The sequence below is a fragment of the Larimichthys crocea genome, chromosome III, assembly GCF_000972845.2.
Source record: "Larimichthys crocea isolate SSNF chromosome III, L_crocea_2.0, whole genome shotgun sequence".
Taxonomy (NCBI): domain Eukaryota; kingdom Metazoa; phylum Chordata; class Actinopteri; family Sciaenidae; genus Larimichthys; species Larimichthys crocea.
The window spans coordinates 21,522,857-21,533,628 of NC_040013.1; the positions used below are offsets into that span (position 1 = coordinate 21,522,857).

General features: G+C 41.6%; 3 protein-coding genes across 8 annotated transcripts in view; 2 read left to right on the forward strand and 1 right to left on the reverse strand.

Annotated features, from left to right (window-relative positions):
- The window catches only part of cep170aa (centrosomal protein 170Aa), a 38,816-nt gene extending 33,068 nt beyond the window's left edge, over positions 1 to 5,748 (forward strand). For 3 of the 6 annotated variants that reach the window (XM_027277374.1, XM_019253045.2, XM_027277376.1), the window contains 7 exons: positions 974 to 1,247; positions 1,409 to 1,640; positions 2,012 to 2,179; positions 2,274 to 2,362; positions 2,454 to 2,547; positions 2,642 to 2,693; positions 2,978 to 5,748. In XM_027277374.1, coding sequence (XP_027133175.1) covers positions 974 to 1,247; positions 1,409 to 1,640; positions 2,012 to 2,179; positions 2,274 to 2,362; positions 2,454 to 2,547; positions 2,642 to 2,693; positions 2,978 to 3,303 — 1,235 coding nt within the window. In that variant the 3' untranslated portion in view covers positions 3,304 to 5,748. The remainder of the gene's footprint in view (positions 1 to 973; positions 1,248 to 1,408; positions 1,641 to 2,011; positions 2,180 to 2,273; positions 2,363 to 2,453; positions 2,548 to 2,641; positions 2,694 to 2,977) is intronic. The other 3 variants (XM_027277372.1, XM_027277373.1, XM_019253061.2) reach the window with 3 other exon arrangements.
- Positions 5,749 to 6,385: 637 nt separating this feature from the next.
- hint1 (histidine triad nucleotide binding protein 1) lies at positions 6,386 to 8,570 on the reverse strand. Its single transcript, XM_010742716.3, has 3 exons — positions 8,413 to 8,570; positions 6,861 to 6,965; positions 6,386 to 6,709 (listed from the first exon to the last, which is right to left on the reverse strand). The coding sequence occupies exons 1-3, from the start codon at positions 8,521 to 8,523 to the stop codon at positions 6,545 to 6,547; spliced, it is 381 nt and encodes a 126-aa protein (XP_010741018.2). The 5' UTR covers positions 8,524 to 8,570; the 3' UTR covers positions 6,386 to 6,544.
- A 451-nt stretch (positions 8,571 to 9,021) lies between these two features.
- On the forward strand, positions 9,022 to 10,178 carry lyrm7 (LYR motif containing 7). The gene is made up of 5 exons (XM_010742715.3): positions 9,022 to 9,145; positions 9,296 to 9,368; positions 9,463 to 9,533; positions 9,894 to 9,975; positions 10,086 to 10,178. The coding sequence occupies exons 1-5, from the start codon at positions 9,128 to 9,130 to the stop codon at positions 10,154 to 10,156; spliced, it is 315 nt and encodes a 104-aa protein (XP_010741017.2). The 5' UTR covers positions 9,022 to 9,127; the 3' UTR covers positions 10,157 to 10,178.
- Positions 10,179 to 10,772: the final 594 nt, after the last annotated feature.

Sequence of the window (10,772 nt, forward strand, 5' to 3'; positions counted from 1 at the left end):
AATGTTTGTGTGTGTGTGTGTTTGAGTGTGTGAGTGTGTGTGTTTGTGTCAGATCTGGGTCACAGCAATAGAAACCACCACCGAGCTGTCCAGTTGTTAAGGAACATACACATTTTACATATTAAAATGTTGTCGTGATGTGTTTGGAATACTTTTAAAACTTTAGTTTGTAGCATTAGTGCAGTACGATGACCCAGCTCTGGCATGTCGCCATGTTAACTCTGTGTCTCCTCTCTGACATCCATCACGTAATCCTGTGATGAAGACACAAATGCTCTACTCACACTCTTACTTGTGTAAAAAACACAAAACATGTTTACAACACTGGAGCTCAAACGAGCAACTGGTTTTGTAACAGTGCTCCACCTTGTGGAGATATTTCACCTTATCCACCTTGTCCCATCTCCCGACCCATGAGAGGCTGATAGAGCATGGTGTTGTCTCATCATGGTGCAGCTGCATCAATGCACCTGTCGTGTCACCGTCGTGAAGCAGCTTAACGTATCCCTGGCTCTAGCAAGGTTTTACGTACCTTGTTGGATGCTTTCGTTAGCTGCCTGGGTTTCTGCCTTTTTGTTGCTGTTCCTGTTGTTTTCAGTGTGGTTTTTATTATTGCCAGAACATTTCTGTGGCTGTCCAATAACAATAACTAAGATACAAAGAAGTCTAATGCTTTGCTTCATCTTTCTTATTCACAGCCCCCCCTCCCCTGTTTTTTATATTGCAGAGAATAACATCTCATTGAAATCTTTATTATCTTTGTAAAATAATAAGAAAGCCTAAGTATACAGATTTACTCCCTCTACTTGCACAATATTTGAATTTTCTCAGACCATAGCAGGATCGTCTGGGGGCTGCCTCAGTAACAAAGTCTCTCATGTCCACAAACTCATTTATTAACTTCATGAATAAGAAATGTTGTAATGGAATAAAGCACAGTGATACTGATATCACTCTTAATGCTCTCCCGCAGTGTCCAGTAGCAGCAGGTGGAGACGTCTGCCGCCTGAGTACGGCTCCACCTCGGAGGAAGAGTTTGGCTCCAACCGGAATTCTCCGAAGCACGGAGGACGCTCCCACATGCGGCCTCATCACCTCGTGCCACACCGCAGCTCTAGACTCAGCACCACCGCGAGCCCAGGCTCCGGCGTGGTGACGGGTCCGGGTGGAGTGGGGGTCAAACACCGCATGAAAGAACAAGAGGAGTATATCAGGGACTGGACAGCACACAGCGAGGAGATAGCAAGGTACTGTAGGAGTTGAATCTATGTAATGTTTTAATATGTTTAATATTAGCTGTCCTTTTATGTTCACTGATGTGTTTACAGATGATTGTGTATGCAGCTTGCATGTGTTCCTGTCTGTCCTCAGTCCTAAAGAACTCCTCCATCTGTCTGATGGTTAACAGGTTATTCCCATGTGTGCGCAGGATCAGCCAGGACCTGGCTAAGGACTTGGCCATCTTGGCTCGTGAGATCCACGATGTGGCCGGCGAAATCGACTCGGTCAGCTCATCCGGCACGGCGCCCAGCACCACTGTCAGCACTGCCGCCACGACCCCGGGATCGGCCATCGACACCCGGGAAGAGGTAGGCCCTGCACGTCCCACGCAGCCGGATATACAGGAGAGCATGAGAAAGGTGCCCGATTTTCTTCTTCTATCTTTGCCTTACTGCGTGTGCTTCCATTGCGCTTTAGCCATCCCTCCTGTGTTGCTTGGATAAAACTTTCATTATTACACTCCTATCAGCTTCACTACTATTCCTTTATTTTCTAATTCTTATTTTGCCATAAGAGGATTAACATGATAGCATTAAAATCTAACGTTTGTTGGCTGTGACAATTAAAGCTTTAGAGCTGCCTAACTCCCTCTGACAGCTCCTAATTCACTCATTTCACAAATCTTTACTTAACTCTATTAATGCTGCATTAACACTGGAGAGAGTTTTAGTTTTTTAGTTTTATTTCCTTCTTCTCTCTCTCTTCTACACCTCTCCCTGTCTTTTCCCAGTTGGTGGATCGGGTGTTTGACGAGAGCCTCAACTTCAGGAAGATCCCGCCTGTGATTTCAACCAATAAAGCACCAGAGATCAACGGTAAGCCGGTGGAGCTCCGACCCCGAGCTCCTGACAGCCTGGAGCCTCGAGCTCTGAGGAGACGCACCTGGAACCGAGAGGAGGTGAGAAGCAACACAGAGAGAACGACTTTAAAAATTGCAGTCACCTTCAGGTCGTCATGTCAAACTTCATTTCTTTGCCTCTCTGTGTATTCAGGCGGTATTGGACAGCCTCCTGCTCAATTCAGTTTCTCAGCTGTCCACAAAGATCAGACACTCTGTCGACAAAACAGCAGGAAAAATCAGGTAATTATACTTTGTGACATTATAACCGTCACTTAAATAAATAACACTGTACTTACAGTGTGAATGAACATGTGTGTCCTGTTTTCTCCAGGATATTGTTCAAGGATAAGGACAGGAACTGGGACGAGATCGAAAACAAACTGCGATCAGAGAGTGACATACCACTTCTGAAAACCTCCAACAAGGTACAGAAACACGTCTGTATGAACAATATTTCATATGAAAACTGCAGAATTTTAGGGGAGCTGATCTTTTTTTTTTTTCTCCTCCTTTCTGCAGGAGATCTCCTCAATTCTGCTTGAACTCAAGAGAGTCGAGAAGCAGCTTCAAGGTAAAAACACACAATCACACAAGTACTAAAAACAAATATGAACTGACATGAACTAGAACTATACCTAAACAAACAGATGTATGCTTAAATATAAATATCAAAGAGGGAGAGCAGCAAAAGTCTGAGACAAAAACGCTCATCATTATTAAATATCTAATCCACAATATGTGACAGACATCGATGTGTGGGATACTGAGGTGTGAGTTAACCAGTGAGTTGTGTGTGTCCACTGTGATTCATGACGCTGATTTTCACACAAAAATCTCTCTGTGTTTCAATCTCAGTCATCAACGTTATGGTCGACCCAGATGGGACTCTTGATGCCCTTGCCAGTCTCGGCCTGACCAGCCCCACCACCCCTACCAAGCCCCAAACCGCCAAAACAACTTCCCCCTCTGCCACCAGCCCCAGGTCTGCACCCCCAGCCAAAGATTTACTGCCGGAGATCCTTCCTGGGCCCGGAGGATCATCAGCCAGGGTTCAGGCTTCCTCTGCCAGCACAGAGGAGACTGCACGAGACTCCAGCGCGGGTCTGGGGTTAACAGGAGTCGGAGGACTGCCCTTCAGCCGCATGCGGCCGAGCGGAGAGGAGGCCATTGCACAGAAGTGAACAGAAAATTTCCCTGAAATCAGTATTATGTGAATAAATGTGGGTCTGGATTGGAGTGCAGGTGGCTGATGATCACAACAATGAAGCAGGCGTAGAAACATTTTAACAGTTGCCATTTTGCTGACTATAACAGTGGAGGATTATGGGTATAATATAAACATAACTTAGCTAAAGTGTTACCAGACCTGGCCAGAAATGAAGTGCTCCAACTGATGCATCATGAATATACCAGAACTTCACACCCATGAATGACTTAGATCGAGTCATATTATGAACTTTTAAGCTTCAAACTGTTCATACTGGCCAACCTGACTTCCTGATGGACTGAAGCCTACCTGGCTGCCTGGACAGATCTCTGTGATTAATTGTACAGTCTCCACTCTCCTCCAGTCAGCTCCTCTTTGCCTTCTCCATGTGACTGGACCCTAACCCCTACACTAAGGACATGCCTTAAAACACATCCTTGATAGTAGCAGCCCCCGTGTCCCCTCAGATAATATACAACTCTTAAGACTTTAATACAATACTTTCAGACCAACAGAATGCATTGTAAAATAAAACACTTGCAAAATATGTTCTATTTACACAGCAGCGACTGCGATGATTTATTAGCTCTTGTTCAGTATAAAGAATATTTCTGCAGCCTTAACGAACCACACGGTCATACAGACACGCTTCATGCCTGAAACACTTCACGTAACTCTAACCGTCCATCAATGCATCTCTCAAACTGACTGGATTTGTAGTGCCTGCCCATCTCTGTGCTCTCCTTTTTCTTCTTCTTCACCCTTTCCTCTCTCTCTCTCCCAGTAGTTGGAAAAAAGTGTTAACACAAAGTTTGTCACTGCAGTAGCATGTACAGGACAGAGCTGAGAGCTTCCTTCCTGCAAAAGTTGGTGTCTGTGTTGTTACTTACTTCTAATACTGAATGGTAGTTGTACACAATAGTAACAGCCTTTTGGAAACCAATGATCATTTTCACTCAAAAGAACCGCTTACCAAAGTTAACTAAGTTTGTCGACATGTTCAAAACAGTGGCAGTTCATCTCGTGTCTCGCCTTCTTCTCTGAATGTCAGGATCATGTCTCTGTCAACAAATCAAAGCTTGAATAGCTTATTTATCAAAAATCAAACACTAGTTTAATCATTCATCACCGCCATATCTTTTTTGAGAATCAGTGCCCTTAGCTTTTTGCAGTACCTCCACTTAAGTGTCCTCATTCATTTGCAATTGGCTTTTTTCTACTTTTTCCAGCCATGGGTGATGTGACTTATTTTTAAACTTAGCAGTGACAAAGCAAAGAAAAGAACTGTTTAAACTAAATATTTTCTAATATTTAGATACTGGTATTGTAGATAATTGTGGACCTTTATTTTTTAATGCTTTGGCGTCACCTCACATGACATTTCATCTTCTCTGTCTGTCACTAACATGCTTGAGCTCACGTACGCGCAAAAACCCGAGCACGGAAAAGTCGCTGGAATTCTTTTTAAATCATGGACAACTTACGAGGAGGCCTTTTGTGTTTTCAAAATGTTTCTCTGAGGAACGTCAGTGAGAAGAAATGAACACGTTGGAAAATAAGCTCCCCATCTATTTTATGGATTTTTGCTCATAATACGGCTTCATATCAGTCTATATACAGTGGATGCATTGTTCTGTTTCCGCCAAAGGGGGGGGAAGTTCCAGCATACTGATACTGTAGAGTTGCAGAGAAAGTCTAGTTAACCTCTTTCTCGCTGACTTTGCTGCTTTTCTAGTAACTTCACGGGGACTAACCATTTTCTGAGTCTCTCTTCAGTTTATAGTCTGTGTTCTAGAGTAAGATGACTTAAAGGCAGTATATTAGTACTTAGATACTCTTGCAATAGTGAATTTAGGTACCAGAATACATGTTCATTTCCTTCTCTCTATACTGTACTGTACAATGTTTTTTCAATGCCTCAAAGTGCCCATTTTGACTAGCGAAGGGCATTGAATAAAAGAAAATGTAGTTGTCTAAAAAAAAAAAAAAATCTTTTATTTTGCACATCAGACTGTGGTGGGGTTTTTTTTCATACAGAAGTAGTGAAGAAGCAGCGAAAGGCAAAGAATGATATCACTTTGCCTGATATCAGAAGTGACTGCCTCGCCTCTCTGGAATGATTCTGTCTGTACAAACGAAGCCTCTAATTGTGTTTTTTTTTTTCTTCCCCCCGTTTTATCAAAAAAAAAAAAAGAAATTAGGGGACTGTGAATGCTAGGTACATGTTTATTTTTGAAATTCTACATGTCGCATCTGATCAGTGTTCTTTGTCATTTTTTTCTTGTCATTTTTGTAAAGAAAAGACACCGTTTTATTTATTTTTTGTTTTTGTTTTAATATTTTGTGGATGTTTCATGCATTTTATATTTGTTCCAACTACCTGCATTGTTTCTTACTGTTAATAAAAGAGAGCCATTCACTTGTTTCTGCTTTCATTTGACTGACAGCACTACTTAACAGACATCCATTCATTTTCTGTAACCACTTATCTTCATCAGGGTCGGCGAGAGGTGGGGTACACCTGGACAAGTTGTCAGTTCTTTACAGTTAACTTATAGACAAATGATCATTCACACCTACAGGCAATTTAGAGTCACCAATTAATAATCAAGTACATTTCTTTGGTCTGTGGGAGCAACAGTAAGGCCACCGCTGAGGTTTGAACCAGAAACCTTTTTGCTAACTTCTGCACCACCATGACGCCCTTATTTACAGGAAGCTACTTTTTTTTTTTTATACCTTAACAGGATTGCAAACTGGATTAAACAACTCCTGACTTTTTAAAATCAAAGGCAAAGAGTTTGTTCTATTGAGATTTAATTTTTTCCATTCATCATTCTCACTAAATAAAAGTAGACCTGTCTCCTTTCTTGGTCATTAATCATGTCTCAACTGAAAATGCAAAATGCAAACTACTCCTTTGTGTTGCCTGAACTATGAAACATTTGTTTGAACCTTTTTACACCCTGAAATACAAACCTTACACTGCATGAAGCACACACAATAGTAGCAACAGGCTAAGTATGTCTATCACATAAAAAAAACGACAGTCTCTGTTGTTGTGACGTGCGTTTATTATCATTGATGAATTCCCATGTTTTGAGTATGACTCTTATTCCGCATGACAAACCATAAAGTTTAATTCTAACAGGACTGGTTGTCAGACAACAGACGTGAATAATGATGGCAGGACGGTCTGTGCGGACAGATGCAGCTTAGCCGGGGGGCCACCTCATTGTGCGTCCACCCAGGACATGGAGGTGGATGTGGTAGACCGACTGGCCTCCGTCCTGTCCATCGTTGATGACAATCCTGTAGCCTTTGGACAGGCCCGCCTCTTGAGCACACTTCTTTGCGACTATCATCAAGTGGCCCAACAACTAAGAGACGAGAGAGAGAATTGATGAATGACACTGAGGTGAAAACACACACACGTGTAGACAAAGTGTTCAGAGACAGTAACTGGTCAAGACGAGCGCTCCATCTAGTGGTCGCCGAGAGAAAGTTGGTGCTGACAAAGATCATACTCACTGCAGCATCGCCGTCTTCCGCTTGTGACAGCTGAACTATTGGCTTTTTTGGGACGACGAGGATGTGAGTGGGAGCTTGAGGGGAGATATCAGGGAAGGCCACACACTGAAACAACAAACGAACGAAAAGAAGAAGAAAAGGTTTCTATTTTTAACTTTCACTTTAATTTCTTGTCCCCTGCATTTATTTACTGTACATATATGAAGCTACTCTGCATCAAGACTGTTACAGGGTGATGGGTAAACCCCACTGTACAACTGAGGTGATCCTGTGAAGTCTTCATCATCACATATCTACATAGGACATGATGATATTGGCCATTACTGACTGACTGAAGGGAGGGAATCAGGCAACGCTTATTACATGGGGAGTACTAAGAAGTTCAGATATTAAGAAAAGGTGTTAGAGAAGAGTGAACTGAGACTTAAATGTCACCAGTGTCACCCAGGATGATTGATCCGTCACCCCAAATTTATTTAACCTAAAGCTGCGTCCACATCATATTGGATGGACGGTAGGGATGGGAAAGATTCCCATGGTAACGACTGAAGAGGATTATCAGAGCACATGTGTGATTTAATGATACTAATGATTTGATTCATCATGACTGCCACTTATGTATTATTAAGTCTGAAAATGTCTGTTGTAATTATCACTTGGATGTTGACGAGAATGTTTATTTACAAGTCAGAAACTCGTAATTACGCCGACTCTGCAGCATAACTGGCTGAGTTGGAGAAAAGTCAGCTGCTAATAACGACACTACAGATCGCCTGCATGCTCGTGTGCGTCAGGGGGCTGTTCGAAAGCTTTAAAAAGTCTAAATGATCCCAGTTATTTATCCTGATCTAGTAAAAAAAAACTGGATATACCAGATTTACTAACTGGAACTGCAGTAACCAGTGCACATCATGACTGGGCACTTTTCCTTTTTTCTCTCTCTCATGCACAATTACTGTAGTGTGGTATGATTGGCAGCCTTTCTAATCATACAAATCTGCTGTGTGTGTGTGTGTGTGTGTGTGTGTGTGTGTGTTGACAGTGCAGTGAAACCTGCTTCACAGGCATTTATGTGAATCCTCGGGTGTTGTCTTCTGTCTTAATGCGTCAGGCTGTTACAGTAACTTTATTATCCAAAGCACATGTGCATGAATAAGACATGAAATAACACGGTCTTTAACTGTTAGTGGTTTGCAGGAGTTGCAGGCAGACTTGTCATACCTTGGTGGAAAGCCAGGTGTCTGCAGATGGCAAGAGGCAGCAAATGTAACACGAACTAAAACTAAAGCATGGATAATAACCTGTCAGATACTGTTAAGAAAGTGTTTTAAAGCACAATTTGTGCAGCCTGGGAGCAGGTTGTGTTGTATCAACACAGCACATACACACATGTTTGGTTTTACTCTGTGAAAAACGACCTAAACATGTGGAAATGTTCACAAAATGACTTTAAAGCCGCAGGTTTCTGCAGAGCTAGGCCCCCTGCAGGGAGCACGCTGCGGCACGCTAATGATAATTACGCTGATTACAAATCTAAGTTTTTAACGCATACCTGGTCGTCTTCATAGAGCAGCGTGGCAGGTATCTCTTTGCGTATGATTTTTCCAAATATCGTGTCTCCGCCGGGCTTGGCAACCTGCGCTTTGGCCGTTTCATCAGCCATGATGGCGAAGATGAAACGTCGGTTCGCGTCTGCGCCGCTTATAGCTCCGTGTGAAGTATGGCGAGCGCTCATTGGCTGCAAAGAGGACGCGTCGTTCCTGACGTCGACGCTGATTGGTGGATGGCACGCCAAGGGGCGAAGGAAGCGCGCGTTCACGAAAAAAGCTCGCCCCCGAGTTGTTGTGCTCGTACCACAGAGGCACAGTGGTACGAGCACAACAGACTTTATCTGAAGATGTTGTTTTGTATATGTTTGTGTTTTTATGTCTTTATTAACACAACCAACTACTGTTGCCATATTTATATTTAGGCACAGTGAACTGAATAACAACTTAATATAATAGGAAAACATCCAAAGGTAGGAAAAGGGGAAAAATAACTTAAAGACTATAGTAGAATGTGGAAAATGTAAGGAAGGGAAGAGAATCATTGTGAGATTTCTCATCTCAGCTGGTTTAATTAAAGGAATATAACATGATGAGGGAATAAGAAAGAAGTAAAGTCCAGCAGATGGCAGTATATGCAACATTAAGGATGCCAATAAACTCCAAAGAAGAAGAGGAGCTCGCTACAACACCGGATGTGATCTGACAGCAGGAGTCAAGATGGGCACACGTTTGAAGGTGATTATTAAAACTACGCATGTTTTTTTGTTTCTTCAGCTGGTTTAATTATGAAAACCACGTGTTAAGAAGTAGGCAGCTTTAATATCAGCTGCTTCTGGTTAGAGTAACAGCTGTCTAGTTGCTTATATAATGTGTGTTTCCATGCAGGTCCTGAGCGTGTTTAAGGAGCTGCACAGAACAAGGATGGCTGTGTTCAAAGATGACAGCAGAACACTGACAGGTGACTTATATCTGTTGATGCCCAGTAGATGAATGTCTGTCTTTACCAAACATATAAATGAATGCATCAACTGTTATTCTCCCCTGCCACAAAGCTGCAAGGTTAAAGATCAACGAGGAGTTTCGGAAAAACAAAGATGAAACATCAGAGGAAAACATTCAGAAGGTACAGTGATTTATTCAGATTTATGCATATAGATCTATCTATATTTTTATTTGTCTGTATTTAATCAGATGTTCATTTAGACAAATATGTTATATGTCTGTCTAAAGTGATTCTGCACTAGTGATGGTGGAGTTGTATTTAAATGACAATAATAACAATGATAATGAATTCCTATAGTATTTTTTTAAAGTTTAATATTTGTGCAGTGTCATCAAGTACTGCAGTACAGCAGCCGCCACACTTAAGCTTTATGTTTAACCTGTAAAGCAAAGGGGATGCTGCTATATATGAGGAGGGACGTTTTACATTAGTTGGTGCTCATTGTGTCATAATCGGTCTACACTCATTACCCTTTTACAGATGATCAAAATGGGCTCTGACGTGGAAGCTGTTCTTCGGCAGGGCGTGTTGCAAATGGAACACGTAGGAGAAGATACGCTCTGTATGTATTTATTTTTCTCCTCTCCATGCTTGAATTTAACATGTATGATCTTGACATTTCATATGTTTCCTAACAATATGCATATGCTACTTTTTTTTTTCCTCTCACAGTGCTTCGACCCAGAGAAAGCCTTTTACTAGAAAATGTACCCTATTGTGACCAGCCCAGAAAGAGGTCATGACATCTGACTAAATATTTTTAATTAAAAAAAAAACAGACTCAACCATCCATCTGCATTTTAAAGGATTTACCCCAAAACAACTTGTAAAGTTGTTCAGGATCTCTAAAGCTATCTGAACTGTTCTGTGCTGTAAACCGTATGCCGTAATTTCATGTACAGTATTTTATCAAATGTAATTGGAATGTGTTTTTATTTGATTTGGAGGTCTTCTGCCTACTTTTCTGTAGCTTATGATTGAGCTGAACTATGTTGCTTTGCTGCTACTGATGAAACTGTTTGTGTTCTGATTAAAGAAAACTATTATCAGAGTGTCTCATGTTTCACAGACCACAACAAATCCCTATTAAAGTTTTCAGAAAATACACGGCTACATGTTTATTTAATTGATTTATTGTAAGCCCGGTGATGAACTGGCGACTTGTCCAGGGTATACCCCGCCTCTCGACCAGCGACCCTGATTAAGGATAATCAGTTACTGAAAATGAATGGTTTGATTGGTTATTTATTGTATCAGCCACCTGAGTGTGAAATATATCAGTGATAGAGTTGTGATAGAAGGAGAATAAGGTGATATTTAATTTAATAAGACATATTAGGCATACAGCAGATAGTGGAA